Source organism: Etheostoma spectabile, chromosome 15, assembly GCF_008692095.1.
Source record: "Etheostoma spectabile isolate EspeVRDwgs_2016 chromosome 15, UIUC_Espe_1.0, whole genome shotgun sequence".
NCBI classification, from domain to species: domain Eukaryota; kingdom Metazoa; phylum Chordata; class Actinopteri; order Perciformes; family Percidae; genus Etheostoma; species Etheostoma spectabile.
In genome coordinates, this window is record NC_045747.1 from 28,611,573 (window position 1) to 28,629,878 (window position 18,306).

At 40.3% G+C, this 18,306-nt stretch overlaps 1 protein-coding gene across 7 annotated transcripts in view; it reads left to right on the forward strand.

Annotated features, from left to right (window-relative positions):
- Positions 1–18,306, forward strand: part of LOC116702807 (potassium voltage-gated channel subfamily C member 1) — a 112,165-nt gene that overhangs the window by 54,758 nt on the left and 39,101 nt on the right. For 5 of the 7 annotated variants that reach the window (XR_004335258.1, XR_004335256.1, XR_004335257.1 and 2 more), the window contains exons 2-4: positions 4,142–4,273; positions 4,450–5,311; positions 9,041–9,250. Coding sequence is in view for 4 of the 7 variants with exons in the window: in XM_032537280.1 (XP_032393171.1) it covers positions 4,142–4,273; positions 4,450–5,311; positions 9,041–9,250 (1,204 nt within the window). In the remaining 3 variants the exon portion in view is untranslated. Of the gene's footprint in view, positions 1–4,141; positions 4,274–4,449; positions 5,312–9,040; positions 9,251–9,851; positions 10,481–11,320; positions 11,594–18,306 lie in introns of those variants that run through there. The other 2 variants (XM_032537283.1, XM_032537281.1) reach the window with 2 other exon arrangements.

Here is an 18,306-nt window from a genome sequence, read left to right on the forward strand (position 1 = left end):
ACACACACACACACACACACACACACACACACACACACACACACTTATACATGTATGTACTTGACTGGTTTGATATTTTCTTACTGTAAGTAGGTTGCTGGGTTTGGGCGCAACTACGATGTAATTAATAATAAAAATGATGGAACATTAAAAGTCCAATTTATCGAGTCAATTCTCACTTTACATGCTCCCACATTGCTAAATTATTTTTGTGTGAAATTTCATAGCTATGCAAACAGCACAATTTTATTTATCTGTAGCACCCACCAACCCTAATAGTCTACATTGTTTAGCAGTCTGATTATAGAGTAAAATTATTGGGGCTGAATCAAAGAAGGTTAAAATGTTATGGGGCCTTACAACTTGCAAAGCAGGTTCAATCAGACCCTGAAAGCAAGGCTCTGTACCAAATTTGGTAAATATAGGCCTTTAGGGGGCACTATAATCAACGAAGACCATTTTGGGCCTTTTTATCCCTTCTGAGGTTGAGTGCGTCATATATGACGCCAAACGGCACTTCTGGTTCATAGCTTTGTAATTTAATAATATAACTAGTAGAAACAAACTGTCTTTTGGAGCTAAAAGCTAACTGTCTGCTGACGTCTTTGTTGTTTACAGAAGGTTTTGTTTTGCCTAGGAACCCAGAATTTTTCGGGGTCATTGTGCTATTAATCCATACTGTTACATGCACCTCTCGATATTTCCTGACATTTGCCTCCCCACCGTTTTCGTTTTGGGTCGTTGGGGCCGACTTGCACGGGGAGGCTTGGACCCCGTCATAACTGCTTGCAGTTCTAGTTGTATTTTGAGGTTGTACCAGAATAGGATTACATGGTTTCTTTTTTTTAAAAACACCATATTTTTGTTGTACCACACATTGCTGTAGATCCTGTTTTCACCCTATATGTTTAGGTCTCTGTTTTAGCTACAGAGTAAGACATTTAACTTCTATATTATGTTTGTTGGGAGTTGCACATGCTCAGTAGCTCGGTAAGATCCCATCAGCTAGATAACTCTTTCTCCAACTTTGGTCAGTACAAGGCAGGTTCAGCTAGGAGACTTCTTCTAAACAAGGGCACACTTGTAGAATACCTGCAGAACAGGAAAATGGAAGTAGTTCTTGTTGTAGATTATGCTAAACTAGTGTGTGTTGTAGAAGTGTTTTTCCAGTGAGAACGAACTAGCATGCTCGAGCTAGCATGTGCTACGGTTAGCCACCTCATCTCGGCTAGTGACGTAGAAAGCCGTGCAGATTTTGATCAACTCACCCGGAGACTGAAGGCAGAGGACATTTAGAAATCTGTATCTCACTCAAAATAGCATGGATAAAGTAGTTTGTATGCATCTGGAAGCACCAGAGACACAAAATAACACCCCAAATCCCAGAAAAAGGTGATTTTTCATATGTGCACTTTAAAGAAAAATATTTTTCGACTTAAGAAATATAACAAAAGCCAGACCAAATCTTGCACTTGAACATACTTTTGCTGGCACATAATGCCAGCACTCAAATTAGAGTCCTAACCAAAACACAGATCACATCTTCACACTGGTTGCCTGTCTCTTTTATAATGAATCACCACCCACTTAGTTGACTGTCTCTCGCTACTTAGCTCCAGCCTTCGGTCAAAAATAGCTTCAATGTACCGACTGTTAAGTCAAAGAACTATGGAGAGCCCTTTTTTTCTTGACATAAACTGTGAAACAACCTGCACTCGTGTGTATATGTTATATAATGTTCAATGTGCAACAACTTACTTTTTAACCTTGATTTTATATTGTCATCATTTTTGACTGTTTTTTTAATCTCTTTCACTTTTTATTTCATTACACTCTAAGCTGCATCTTATGTATAAAATAGTATTATTATTATTATTATTGGAGACAAACAAGATATAATGAGCTTTGGGATTGTTACATTTTGTTAACTTTGAACAGAGACAGGCTGTTTTAGCTGTTTCCAGTATCACGTCTTTCTTTTGCTAAGCTAAGCTAACCAGCTCCTGGCTGTAGCTTTATGTTAACCATACAGAGGTGAAAATTATATGAATCTTCTCTTCTAACTCTGCAAAAAGAGATAATAAAAGTATAAAGCGAATTTCCTAAAATGTTGAGCTTTCTTTTAAGATCCCAATTTCTCAGTCACTGTTTTTTTCTTCTACATGCGCAGGAGGTATAGAGGTCGTCTGCCAATTTGGCAGTCGGTGGTTCGATCCCTGGCCCTTGTTCTCTACATGTCGAAGTATCCTTGGGCAAGATACTGAACCCCAAAGTGCTCCAGATGGCTGTGTCATTGGTGTGTGAATATGTGCATGAATGTTTATCTTATGAGCAGGTGGCACCTTGTGTGGTAGCCTAGGCTGCCAGTGTATGACTGTGTGTGTGAATGGGGTAAATGGTGCCTGTATTGTAGAGCACTTTGAGCGGTCGCTTAGACTAGAAAAGTGCTATATCCGTGCAGTGGATTCACCATTCATTTTTATGTCCCTTAAAATGTCTAACCTTGATTATACTAACTTTTCTCTGTGTAAAGCTTGTGACCAGAAAGGTGCTTTCACAGTCCTCTCCTGGAGGGGAGACGTCTGTGCACTTCCCTAAAATCAGAGATTCACATGTGTCTTGGGCAAGCTTGATTATTCACTAATGCGTAAACCAATCACTGTTTAATACAGCAAAGCCAACAAATAAACCTGAAAACTCCAGCACAGAGCGACCTGTCAGTACAGAGAGCGACAGCAAACGGCCAACGTCGCTGTCAGCCACTGCCAGTTACAAGCTAACAAACAACATGAACAATAAAAGATGCTAACTACACCTACCATTCTGATACGTCTGCTGATTTTGGTGCACAACAGACTCCATATCTGATTCTGGGTCTGACTGATGCTGGGTTTAGACAGGACGCTGAAACAATAGTTTTAGAACTCACATTTTCTACTGCATGTGTTGTGTCTACTGTAAATATGTAACTATGCTTTCCCCACCATGATATCCCAACTAGCTTTGGTGGGCTGCTTCTTTGCATCAACCTGTCCTTCAAAGTTTCCAAAGAAGCTAAAATATGTACTAATAGTGAAACATTTATGTGGTCAGTATATAGGCAGCTCAGCATCTGCAGTGGGGAGAACAAACATCAGGGTTAAAAGGAAGAAAAAGGGTTTAAAAAACAAGTCTAAATAACGTTAGGAGTCCTTGAGATTTGCGTACGTGTGAAGGAACATTGACATCAATCCCAGCATTTAGAAAAACGACTGCTATTCCACACACTGCAGGGAGCACAGGAAGGTGGGGGGAGAAACAGAGAGAGAGAGAGAGAGAGAGAGAGAGAGAGAGAGAGAGAAAGAGAGAGAGAGATGGGAGGGAAAGGAATAGTTGGGGGCAGGGGGATGCTGCAGAGAAAATGAAATCTTATTTCACACGCCTGTACACTGTACAGAAAATGAATGATAATACGTTACATAAAATATATGAATGATTTGCCAGTTGCAAGGATTATGGAGTGTGTATGTGCGTGTGTATTTATTGGTGGTCCACAACAAAAAGATGGTCATTGATCCTATGATGATTGAAAAAACATTGCTCAACCTACGCGTGGCAGATCTACATACATTCTATGATACATGACAAGTGTGCTTTCATATCCCTGCTAACAGTAATGCATACATCTCCTTACTTCTCCATTGTCCATATAGCCATTTATTTTCTAGTCACTGTGTAACTATAATTTCACTTTCTCTCTTTCAAACACACACACATACATACACACACAGACACCCTGTGTACCTCATTACTTTTACACTCTCCATCCATCAACCCTCCCTCCCTCCCTCCCTCTATGTCTCTGACTGTGCTGTTATCAATGGGATTGCAGCAGTCGGGACTGAATTAACAGCACTCATCCACTCTCTTCAATGTGTTATTGGTGCCCCCTATATGCAGCCTGTTGCCATAACCACTGCTTTACACATACTACACATGAATACCTAAATAGTAATGACGAAGGCTTAAACTAGGGGCCAGAAAAATGTGGGTGTGCGGATGTGACAGTTTTCTTTAGTGTTCCTGGGATAAAAAGAGATGATGTGTGCTTGATGTGTAAATTGTAAAATCGTACCACCCCCCTCTGTTTCTCTCTCTGCAGTATGTGGCGTTTGGCTCGCTCTTCTTCATCCTCCTCTCCATCTCCACCTTCTGCCTGGAGACCCATGAAGCCTTCAATACCATCTACAACAAAACAGAGAACGTCACATTTGGAAATGTGACGCATGAGGAGGTACAGTGAAATTTTAGTGAATTGGTTTTTTTTAGTATTAGAGATGTAAGTGCAATTGTAAAAGGGAAGATGCAGTGATCTAGCATTGCTTTCCTAAGTTGGCAGATTTGAGAGTACATAAATGAGTAAAGGCATTATGAATTAAACTAACCCTTTGTTTTTCCCCTACTCTGCAGATCGTTTATGAGGTAGTCACAGATGGCTGGCTGACATATGTGGAGGGTGTCTGCGTCATATGGTTCACCATTGAAGTGATGGCGCGTGTCGTCTTCTGCCCTGACAAGGCAGAGTTCTTCCGCAGCGCCCTTAACATCATAGACTTTGTGGCCATCGTGCCCTTTTACCTAGAGGTGGCGCTAAGTGGCCTCTCCTCCAAAACAGCCAAAGACGTGCTGAGCTTCCTGCGTGTGGTGCGCTTTGTCCGTATCCTGCGTATATTCAAGCTGACTCGCCACTTTGTTGGTTTAAGGGTCCTGGGGCACACTCTGCGGGCGAGCACTAATGAGTTCCTACTGCTCATCATCTTCCTGGCGCTGGGCGTCCTCATCTTTGCTACCATGATCTACTATGCCGAACGTATCGGTGCCGACCCAGATGATCCAACAGCTGCGGCCCACACCAACTTTAAGAATATCCCCATCGGGTTCTGGTGGGCTGTTGTCACCATGACCACGCTGGGCTACGGGGATATGTACCCCGAGACATGGTCAGGAATGCTTGTGGGTGCCCTCTGCGCCTTGGCTGGTGTGCTGACCATCGCCATGCCTGTGCCCGTCATCGTCAACAACTTCGGCATGTACTACTCCCTGGCCATGGCAAAGCAGAAGCTCCCCAAGAAAAGGAACAAGCACATCCCCCGAGCGCCACAGCCCGGCAGCCCCAACTACTGCAAGCCAGATGCCCTGGCCATGGCAACCGCCTCGCCACACAGGCTGATGGGCAATGTGCTTGGGCCAGGCATGGTGGGATCAGGCAGCATGATGGGTACTGGAGACTGCCCACTGGCACAGGAGGAGATCATCGAGATCAACAGGGCAGGTGAGTGCTGGAACAGAACTGAGTTCCAATGGGCCTTGAAAGTCCATATAGTGTGTGGATTTGAGGGAAAAAAGAAAACCCTGTAACATTTTTCAAAATGTAAAGAAGCCTTAAAAGTACCATATTTTTAGTTCAAATTCACCATCCAAATGTAAAGGCCCAGACCGCAAAAGCATTTTAAAATGGAATATGTTCATGTCAACTGAATCAAGAGAATCACTCAACAACAGATCTGCTCATGGAGGACAAAAGAGATCTGTGCAAATATTTCACCTGAAGTAAAACTTTGATTACGCTCCTTGTGATGGATACGTGTGACTATCTGTAAAAGTCTTGATTATTTTACATTGTATAGATTATAAGAGATTACCTTTAGTCCATACATTGTCATAAAATAGTGAATAAATGCCCATAACCAAAGCCTGAGGTGACATCTTCAAATAACAGCTCAAAACCCAAAAGTTATCAATTAACCATTACCTGACACAGAGAAAAGCAGTAAATCCTTAACATTTGAGAAGCTGGAAACAGATTATAGATAAATGTTTTGCATTATAATTGACTCAAACACATAAGCAGTAATTAAGATATTTGCCTCATTTCAATCACGTAATCTGTTAATTGGTTAATCGTTAATAATAACAATAATTTGAACGGTGTGAATGAAGCAGACCTCTGAATCATGAATGTAATTTGAACTAATATTACTTCTTGGCCCCTTAACACTGACATCTAGAGTCCTTGAATTGCTTTGTGAAAGTCAGGTTTGAATTTGATTTGAGTGTTGAAACATGTCCTGTGGTTGCGCAGTGGACATCATGGGACATGTTTGTGTATTTTGTTTTGGTTGTGGTTTGCCTTGGTTGAGAAAGGCTTTGTTTTTGTATCATATATCATCTTTTCTTTTGTACTTTCCTACTTATAGAGTTTTCAAATTCTAAAGTTAATCACTTCAGTCCCCTTAATAAAAACGATTATATAAAACTGTCCACGTTTCTCACTTTCTCATCAAACTGATGACCAGAGGTCAGATTTCAAGTACTGAGTTGATGGCAGAAATGTGTATCTAACTGGTTTTGAAGCTGTAAATAACTTGCTGCATGTCCTCGTTCTTCCTAGAGAGGAGTACACTAAAATAGATTTTAATTTACGATGGGACGAGAAAGCTTATTACTTTCTCTCGACAAATCCATCTCTTCCCTCTCACAGCCAGATGCTGTACCACCAAGGCTGACATGTTCAGATAATCCTGGATTGGGTCTATATAAATCTACAGTATGTTCTGCCTTTCCAAACATTCATCTAAGTCCTCTCGTCTCTGCTGTTTTAATTGATATGTCCATCATCTGCACTCATTCACAAATGTGTGTGTGTGTGTGTGTGTGTGTGTGTGTGTGTGTGTGTGTGTGTGTGTGTGTGTGTGTGTGTGTGTGTGTGTGTGTGTGTGTGTGTGTGTGTGTGTGTGTGTGAGTCTGAGTAAGTGAATGTGTTTGAGCACTTAAACTTTACATATGCATTGATGCATATCATATGTTTGTATGTTTAGAATCTCGCACTAAAAATGGGAAAATGTTAAGTCTCGCTGAACAAACCCCAGCATCAATGGCACAATGTTTTTTTTCCTGCTGTAATCTCAACATTGACAAACTGCTAACCTCTACTTTTATGCGTTATTTGAATTTTATGAACTTTGACATCAAATCTTTGACATCAACTTTTATGAATCTTGACAGTATGGAGCCAGAGTGTCCAAAACATTTTACTGTATTGTAGCTGTCATCCCATATCCTTTATTTGCTATATATTTTTTTATTTGCATACTTTTAAAAATAGTGTTTAAATGTTTGCATCATACTTACAAACCATACCAAAAAGATATTAATTTCAAAACAATGAATATTACAACCTTACTTAATTATTAAAAAAATAAAACTGAAGAAGAAAGGCACTTCAATACACGCATACAAAAAGAAAAAATGTACAAAATACAGAAAATACAGTATAAAGAAATGGTCAAATGGAATGTAGACGATATAATTACATTTCCTAGCTATATAAATACTTTTCCTATTTCCTAAAAAAAATCCCAAATTCATTTCTGAAGTGAGTAAAAGCTTTTACATGTAAAATGAATAGGTTGACAATCCTATGTATTGGTTTGTTTTTGTTATCATAATTAAGAATAATACCTTTTGCTTCCAATTTAATTACGTGATTCTTTTGAATATTGAAATAGTTTTCAATTTTCTTCCAGAACTCCATGTCATCCCATATCCCATATTTAATATCTCATCTCTATGACAGCTGACTTTTTCTTTCCAGTGTGGCCGGTAAGAACAACGACAAAACACTTTTGATTTCTGACATGGTCGGACAACATGTTGTACGAGCACGTTCTTTTCCAGAATAACCCCCAACCCTAAGTCTTGTTACCAGTTTATTGTGTGCAAACGTGTGTGTGTGTGTGTGTGTGTGTGTGTGTGTCCACCCCTCTGGCCTGTATCTGTAACTTGTGAGCAGTAAATCATATCAGATTAGATTTGACAGCTGTGTTGAAAGCTACTAACACTACACACCCTGTAGCCATCTCCTTTTATTGTGTGTGCGTGTATGTGTTTGTGTGTGAGTGCTGTACTGTAGTATGTTCTCCCACTCCTCTGTTTAGTCCCTCTCGGTAGTGCTAAAGTGTGTGTGTGTGTGTGTGTGTGTGTGTGTGTCTACAGCCTACTCTGCTGCAGTGTGTTGGTCATGTGATCAGGATAGCTATCACAAGGCACTAATGTTCCTTTACACTCCCCATCCTCTTTCCCTCTCTCTTCCATCATTTCTTCATCCTCTCTTTACCCTCTTTTTTTTTACCTCCTCATCATTTTTTTGTGTTTCTCATCTCATGTCCAAATCCTATCTCCTTGTCCTCCTCTGACTTGCTCCTCACCATCTCTCCTCTTATCTCCATTTCTTCATTTTTATTGCTTTTATGCTCTCAACCTTACCTTCCCTGTTTCTTTCAATGGGTCCACCCCTGCACACTCCTCCTCTCCCGATCATTAATCTATTCTTCTTCTACCTCCCCTCCTCCTCCTCAATCTCTCTCATCTCCCCATCCTTCTTTCACATTGCTTTGACATTCTGTCTTGTTTTTCTGTTTTCTTTTTTGTTTTATCTTCTCTTGATATTTTCTGTATCCTCTCTTTTCCATGTTTCCTATTTACTCCCCTCTCACCTTCTTATTCCATTTCCTTTTCACGTCCCCTTTCCTCTCCTCTTTTCTCCTCATTTCTCTGATCCTTTACTTGACCCGTCTTCCTTTCATGTCCTCTCCATGTTTTCTTTCCTCTTCTATCCTCGTCTCTCTCACCCTCTCCCATTTCCTTTCCATGTCTCTTTTCCTCTTCTCTTTTCTCTGATGCCTTCCTCTATTATTTTTTTCCTTTTGTGTCCTTTCCATGTTTCCTCTCCTCTCTCACCATTTCCTCATTCCTTTCCATGACTGGTTTCCTCTCCTTATTTCTTTCACACTGTTTTTCTAACCCTTTCTTTTTTCTTTACTCCTGTCATGTCCTTGCCATGTTTCCTCTGCTCTTTGCATTCACCCTCTCACCACGACTTTCCTTTCTTCTCTCCTTTCCGTCTTTATTCAATTTCCTTCCTCTCTCTTATCTGTCGCCTCCCCCTCTGCTGCTGTTTCTACCACTATTTTTTCTTCATTACTTCATTCCCTTCGCCCAGATTCCAAGCAGAATGGCGATGCAGCAGCTAATGCGGCCCTGGCCAATGAGGACTGCCCCACCATTGACCAGGTCCTTGGAGACGAGCGTAGTCCGGCCACCGGGGGCCTTGGCTCCACCACCAGCCGCGAGCGCTACCCGCATGACCGGGCCTGCTTCCTGCTGAGCGCCGGGGAGTTTCAGCGCACGACAGACGGGAACGTTCGGAAAGGTAGGAGGGAGGAGGGGGGGAGGAGGAGGATTGAGGGGGGAGGAGGAGGAGGAGCGGGGGTAGGGTGGTACTTGAGTGACAGCAGTGGGCTGTCACTCGATGCATGGACCTGAATGATATGTGCTGACAGTGTGTGTAGTGTGCAAAAATCTTGTAACACTCAGACACATATATTCCAAGCATACATATACATACACAAACATACAGATGGTGGAACACCATACTATATAAAGGTGTTCATGGTATTGGGACCCCCCCCCCCCCCCCCCCCCCCCCCCCCTTCCCCAAAGTAACACAAAAGCACCATACAGACACGGAAAAATATGTAGCCAATAATTGTAATTTAAAATAAAGACTTAAGAGGGCTTTATGCAAACCTTAAACTAAGACCCAACAAAATCACAAACCTATTACAATCCCCACCCCCCCCCTCCCATTTTGTGTGACAGCTCAGCATGACCACTATGCTCACTTCCTTCAGACCTTCAGACCATTCAACATGAAGAGCTCGCTCCTGTGGCACAAAAAACATATCAATGCCCAATCAATGGCATTGATATTTAATCCAACCACTCTTCTTATTTACACCTTTAAACTACAGCTGTAGCAGAAGAAGTCCCCTTCATGCCCTTATCCTGCATCTGTACTGCAGAGGTCCTGCAGAGGTTGCTGCAGCACTGCCATATTTGCTGATGTTAAAGGGATTGGATTTACTGTCCTGTAACACAGACGTATTCCTGACAGCTTGTTTTGCAAACTGTGCTCAAATAATGTAATATTCAGATTGTGCAGATGATTCCTTACTGAGGTGGGTTGACAGTCACACAGCAGCACTACATGCAGGATAACATTGGTCACCTGTGGCCGCTGTATTCTATGTTCATCAGCTGATACAGTTCTTTGTGTACATACAGCTAAACTGTTTCATTTCAAAACACTGTCCTTTATTGGGATGATAATGTTACATGTAAGCTAATATTTGAAACAGATAGGTATTAGGATACAGATAACAGTGATGTTAAACTATTAGTTTTTACAGTATTATTGTTTCAACAAATCCCATGAAACAAAGAAATAAAGACTACCATCAGATGTTTGTTCAAAAGGATTAAATTACATATGTTTACTAAGGTGGCCTCATCAAATCATGCTGATATTAGCATTTAGCTCAAAGCAATGCTGTGCATAATAACGCCTTACTGAGCTGTTAAAAAGGCTAAGCAATTTTTAAAAACATGTCACCCTGTGTAACATTGATGTGATTTTAATTGATAGAGGAAAAATATTTATCAGATCTAACAATACTTGTTAGTAGATACATTGTTAATTTGGGTCTTTTCGTGGAATTTGTTTGACAAAAATAGAAATAAAAAATATCTCCAGCCTCATCCTTTAAAGTACTAACATCATGCACTTACTTTTTTGCAACATTTGAATGGTATAAATGTTTAAGTCTGTTTCTGGATGTCTTGTTTCGAAATGAAACTTTTCTTATATAAATGTGCAATATTTTAATCTGATCTGGCAGGACAGCCAGATCAGATGAATGTCACTCTGTTCTCAGTCATCACATCAGACTACTTCATTGTTGTGCTCTGTGTCTCTCTTTCTCATTCTGTCACTCTGTTGCTCCATAGTTTCGTTTTCTCTCTTTTCTATGCTAAAATTCATTAACACTTCATTCTCCCTCTCTCTCTCCTCCCCACACTCTATTGTGACTCATTTCTGTTCACACATTTGTTTTTTGCCCATCTCCTCCTTTGACTTTCCATTTTTTTCTTCGCCCTATTCTCCTACTGCTTTTTCTTCTCCCTCTATTTTCCCTTCCAATTTAATCACTCCCTTGCTCGCTGTCTGTCCTCTTGGTTTTCCTCAACTTCCATTCATTTTTCCTCCACATTTTCCTGCTATCACCTTGCCTTGCCTTCACCTGCTAACACTAAAACAATGCATTTTGTTTCCAAATACAACCCCTGACCTTTCACCTTTAAAACCCTATACACTCCTTTGTACACGTGCTGTTTCCCCTGACTCACAAACACACACTGCAAAATACACACCCACACACAGATGGCTCAGAGTCCAGCAGTGTGACATCCTCCCTGGGAGAGGATTGGTACAAAACGGAGGGGCCTCTGTTACAGCAGAAGCTCAGTGTTAACTCCACCTCGTCCTGGATCAAACCGTAGAAACGCAGAGGTAACACTTCCACACAGTGCACCAAGCAGCCAGTTATACAAACTCCACTCACTGGGAAACTGTACTGAACTGACAAACTGATCAGATTAGATTACACTTCATTAGGGTATATTAAAACTAATTAGAAAAGATTATATTAGACTAAAATTTAACTAGACTAGAGAATATATCTTAAACCAGAGCATATGCAAATCGATCAGTTTAGATGTAACTACATTAGATTAGATTCAAACTTTGCTTGGTTGGGCTTAATAAAACTATACTAGACTAGATTCAGTTAGATAAGAGTAAACTATATTATATGAAATTAATTTAGATTAGATTCAATCAGATTATATTATATTAGGCATAAATAGATTACATCAAATTAGATTAGACTAGATCGGACTTAATTACATTACAATAATTTAGAAAAATTAGAATGAACCTCATTAGACCAGACTATAGATTACATTTTCGTAGACTAGACTGGACTAAAATATGTCCAATTAAAGAAAACTTAGATTAGATAAGATTAGACCAAAATAGATTTAATTAGACTAGACTAGACCAACTAAAATACTTGGTTATTGCGTAATAATATCTTATTGGGCTGAATCAATTTGATTTAATTCAATACGTTAGTGCTTTTATCCATCTGCAGCAAAATAGGAGAAGAGAAAAATGGTTGAATTTCACAGGAGGGAAAAGAGCATACAGCACATGCACAGAATAATATATCAATCAATCCATCAATACATCAATAGATTAATTTTATTTGTGACATAAAATAATATAAGGGTAAAATTCCACTGAATTTTAATTACATCAGTGCTAGCCTTTATCTGGTACCTTCTTACCGACTTCAACAAAGACAAAAGGCTGTGGTTTGGATCTTTAATGATTCTCCTAGCCTAACGCCTGGTGTACATATCCTTTAGGCATGGTAGGGCATTGACATGAGTGGAGCGGAGTAGATTAGAAGACAAGAGAGGGATACCAAAATCAATCAAGTGACAAAGTTGTAAAGAAAACAGTTCCCACCCCAGAAACATCATACAGATCAGGCCAGACAATATAAAACCCCACAACAGACATCACACACACACACACACACACACACACACACACACACATACACACAGGTTGAATGTATAAAGGTGCATGCAGGTTGCTTGTTATTGTAAAGCTTTTAAGTGTGGCATTATAAGGTGAATAATGGTGGTGTGTAGGGTGGGAGGTGGGGGGGGGCATATGCACGGTGTATGTATGCGTGTGTGTGTGTGTATTTTGTCCATACACTACAAAAGGCTTGACCCCTGAGCATTGACGTCCATTTTATTTAACACTAATGTTTTGATCATATTTAATATGAATTTATCCTCCTATTAAGGGATTATTATAATAATTGAAATAATGTACACAATAAAAAAGAGTGCATCGGTCTACTGTATGTAGGTTATGTTTTCACTGCCTATTATCAATGGTTTTCATTAAGCTATTATTAGCTCACTTCATTAATACAATTTCATTAATGCTAGTCTTGTCAAATTAATGTGGCACGCAGCTAATTATAAGCATTGCAGTACATACTGCAATGTACTGCACACAAAAAAAAGACTTTTACAAGTATGTTTTTTGTTGAGAAATTAGCATTACCTTTTTGTCATTATTATCAAATCATTATTATTTATAAAGGTTTATTTGATTTATTCAACCAAAACTGTGTAAACTAGTTACGTGTGTGCCTGCTTCATCCAGTTACATTATGTCAGTGCTCTCCCATGAGCCTGTTAATGTTGACATTTCAACAGCACAGAATTATTATCTTATTATTACATCATTAAGCTTCTTGAACCAAATATTAGGCACAAATAAATTATGTTGTGCCATTTTCTGGTGTTGCCAAGCCTTACTTCCCTGGTGATAATCCGATCCTGATACTGATCCAGCGATTTGATTGGTGGCAAAATAGCCGATCACAAATTACTACTCTAATTCTACACTTGGCTAAAATTGTAGCACACTAAAACCCAGGTTGAACGAGCTTGCAAGCAAACTTGAGAGTGAACAGAACATTTACATTTAGAGAGCAAGTTAGTACAACAGAGAAAGTAATTACTGTTTTGTGCTTATATGGATGTGGACTATAGCAAACATGCTATATTACAAATATTACAAATACATTAATCAACACAGAAGAGAGGTTCTGTGCTCAAACCCAATTATTCTTTGCATGAGGATTTCTCTATTATACTGAACAAAATTTAACACTTTTGTTTTTGACCCCATTTTTCATGAGCTGAAATCAAAGATCTAAGACTTTTTCTACATACACAAAAGGCTTATTTCTCTCTAATATTGTTGAAAACTCTGTCTAAATCTGTGGTAGTGAGCACTTCTCTTTTGCCGTGATAATCCATCCACCTCACAGGTGGGGCATATTAAGATACTGATTAGACAGTGTGATTATTGCACAGGTGTGCCTTAGGCTGGCCACATTAAAAGATCACTCTAAAATGTGCAGTTTTATCACACAGCACAATGCCTCAGATGTCACAAGTTTTGAGGGAGTGTGCAATTGGCATTTTGACTGCAAGAATGTCCCCCAGAGATGTTGCCCGTGAATTAAATGTTAATTTCTCTACCATAAGCCATCTCCAAAGAACTTTCAGAGAATTTGGCAGTACATCTAACTGGCCTCACAACCGCAAACCACTTGTAACCACCAGCCTAGGACCTCCACATCCAGCATCTTCACCGCCAAGATCGTCTGAAAGCAGCCACCCAGACAGCAACAATCGATTTGCATAACCAAAGAATTTCTGCACAAACTGTCAGAAACAGTCTTAGGGAAGCTGATCTGCATGCTCGTTGTCCTCATTGGGGTCTTGACCTGACTGCAGTTCGTCGTCGTAACTGATTTGAGTGGGCAAATGCTCACAATCAATGGCGTCTGGCACTTTGGAGAGGTGTTCTCTTTACGGCTGAATCCTTGTTTTCACTGCACAGGGCAGATGGCAGACAGCATGCATTGCGCCGTGTGGGTGAGTGGTTTGCTGATGTCAACATTGTAGATCGAGAGGCCAGAAGCGTTTCTAGGACTTGAGGAGGTTTGGGGCATAGCCCGGACCCGTTTAATGAAACTGAATGCAATGCAAAGCAGCAATTGGCTTAATAACCAGTGTATGTACATTTTAGCTTCCAGTGTGTTGATGTAAGCTAGATTGCATTGACATTTGGCCTAATCACAACTGACCTGGCAACCCAAAGGCCAAGGTTTTGTTTTAAAATTTTTATGGTGACTTATGATGCAGGGGTCTGGGGGTCGACCCCCTGAAAATGTTGAACATTAAACACTTCATTTACGGCATTCTTTTATGTAAACGCAAACCGATTACAATCCAAATGGAAAAACACAATGGAAAAATATTGCAGTAAGGCTCTCAGACATTCTGTATTACTTTCAACTATTTATTTTCTTTTGGATCAACTTTTCTATTTATATCAGGACACAGGACACATGGTCAGGACACATCATAGTCAGCATACTCTCTCCTTCACTTTTGCATCTTTTGTCGGGAAGTAACCTCCTTAAAGATACATGTGATCGTTGTCCCCTCAATGATACATTATTCATTCTACTTTATTAACAATCCCCTGGACGGTAATATTTCAGATTGTGGAGCAATAAATACAGAATACAAGAATAAAGTCACTATATTTCAGAAAATAATCTACCTGCACCATAGCCTGCTGTGCAATACGTGATTGATCTGCTGATATGGTAGAAGTCAGACCTTCTGGAAGCGGAAAACTTCCCAGTTCTTGCATGGCCAGCATATTCACCGGACATGTCACCCATTGAGCATGTTTGGGATGCTCTGGATCGGCGTATACGCCGTCGTGTTCCAGGTCCTGCCAATATCCAGAAACTTTACACAGCCATTGAAGGAGAGTGGAGCAAAATTCCACAGGCCACAATCATCAACCTGATCAACTCTATGCAAAGGAGATGTGTTGCACTGCGTGAGGCAAATGCTGATTTTTAGTGGCTTTTCATTGTGGTCAGCCTTAGGCACACCTGTCCAATAATCATACTGTCTAATCAACATCTTGGCATGCCATACCTTTGAGGTGGATGGATTTTATCAGCAAAGAAGAAGTGCTCACTAACACAGATTTAGACGGGATTTGTGAACAATATTTGAGAGAATAAGGCCTTTTGTGTACATGGTAAAAGTCTTAGAGCTTTGATTTCAGCTCAGGAAAAAAGGGGGCGAAAACAAAAGTGTTGTATTTATAATTTTGGTCAGTGTATGTGCTTCGAAAAATTCTATTTCTGTGCTCATGTCTTATCTCAAGCTCAGAAATGTGACACAAATAAAATACCATAGTTACACATCATATTCTCTGTAAAGGCATAATATACTGTGATTGATGAAGATAATACTTTTTAGTTTATTACTTGTTCCATAAGTGAGTTTATTAATCAAAAACAACACTGTGTGAGTGCGCGAGCATGACTGTGACTAACTGCATGCTTCTATTTACCGTTTACTGTGTGTTTGAAAGAGATATGCCTTCCCTCTTTACACCTACAGTATGTTGTAACCAGCAGGGACAACAGGTCATGGGGTCAGAGTGGGAGTAAAGGTTAAAGTTCACAGTGCGGGTCCGTGTGTGATGCGTGCTGTTGCTGTTGTTGTTATTTTGTTGTTGTTGTGTTACTGTCTCCTTCCCCAGGTTGTGTCAGGTCATGCGTTTGTACGTTGGCTCTTGTTGGTCTGTGTCACACTATCCATCTGTCTGTTTGTCTGTCTGTTTCTCTATTTTTTCTGTCTTTGTTTTTGTCTGTATGTCCGTCCCTTTCTGTGTGTCTGTATTTTGTTTGTAGCTGTCTTCCCCTCTTCCTGCTCCTCCTCTTCCTCCTCCTTCTCCTCCTCTCACCCAGTCTCTTCTCACTCTGGTACTTACAGATAGGGGGGTGTCACGTCCCCGTCCCCCCACCCCCACCTGAAAGCAATCTGGCCCAAAAGTCAACCTGGTTCCAAGTGGGCAAGGGAGGTCTTCTTCCCAGACTGCTTTTGGGGAGAGGGTGCCTTGTCTTTCCATACTTTGCTTAATGTGTGGACAGAACTTTACAACTACTTTGGTTTGCAAACTCTACAATACTCTTTGTACAGTGTAGTTAGGACTTTTTGTCCAAATATTATATTATTGGGAATCAAAATGAAGTATTTTTCATCTAAATAACGTGTGGGTTTTCACACAAAAAAAATAGACGGGGATTGAATTTAACGTGTTGTTTGAAAGGTGCCAGAGTGAAAGTGGCTGCTGCGCACCGGTTGGCTTCTTGGCCGGCCATGCCAGTGAGAGCTGATTGCTGATTGGTTGTTTGGTTGGTTTCCTCTGTCCTCTTCTCTGGAACTGAGCTCAGGTCAGTTTTTACAGCTCAGCCGTCAGAGAGCACTGATTGGCTCAAACCATTGCATTAGGGCTTGGCTGATTGGATCTTTCAGGGAACTATTTTGTATAACTGATATACATAAGTGCTTTAAAAAATTCCCATCGCACTTTCAAATGAAAAATAGGTATTTTGTAGCTGAGCCTCTCGAGCTGACTCTCTGTCATTCTGGGCTGAAACACTGACTGCTGTAGTGCTTCAAAGATTTACATTAGCTAACAAGACCGCTAATGTTTGCATTCCAAGTGCAAAAAAACCCCCACGATCGAGCAGGTTCTTTGACAGACTAGCAGATAGATGAGCAGGGAGAAAGAAAGACAGACACAACTCTAATCGCAATAAGACAGATTCAGGTAAGTATTAGAACAACTTTGAAGGGCTGTGGTGATACGCATAGTGATGGCACTGTTTGCTATGCTGTGATTGCCTCTGGTTCCAAAAGCTTCAAATGCACTGGAAAACGATAGACTGAATCACTGTGACGTTGCGCTAACACAACAATCACTTCCGGGTACACATCTGGCCATTGATTTCAATTGTGGAGATACTGTATGTGGAATCGGAAGTCTGTGGCCGAACAGGTAAATTAGGTCTCCAACCTAACGTTAGTCAAAGTGTTGACACATGAAAGCATCAAACATGTATTTTAGATGAATGAGATGAGAGTATATCCACTTGTTCCTCGTCCTCTTTTGCTCAGTTTTGCTTTACCTGGAAGTTATTGTAAACAAACATTGTGATTGGGTCTATTAGCAGACTACCTCTAGCAAAAATCTGTAATGCTTTATTCAGCTTATGTTATCGTCTCATTGCACCTGGTCAAGTTTCTTGGTAAGATAAATCCAACACACCTGAACAATTCACATTCCCACACATTTAAAGACGATCGCCAGGCTTTACTTTAAAGGTGCCACCAGGGCTCGCTTCCAATCTCTCTACAACACTCCCCTTTCCTTCTTCCCTTCCTCTCACTGACAATTTCACAGATCGTGCTACTTGCATGGGATTACAAATCTTAATGTCACTGCTGTCACTGTAACCCAACTCTATCAGATCTATGGTTGCGTTGGGAGGGAAGAACGAAAGACATGAGGCATTCTAAAAAGAAAGCATTGCAGTGTAACTGCCCTTTTCCTTCTGTGCAACTTTTTTGCTATTCTTCTGCTTTTTTCCTGGCTCTGGTTCCTTTGTATGGACAAATAATAGGGCAGGGGTGCAAGCTACTACTTGTTAAAAAAGACTGAAATTAGACTGATAAAACTGACACTGTAACAAAAAACCCTATTAATACAAAACTCTTCAATATCCACCTTTGCTTCGCCCCTGCCAGAGGGATTCCTGTGGTTTGTAGCTTTGTCATGGTTTTATTTTATGAAATCTATCTATCTATCTATCTATCTATCTATCTATC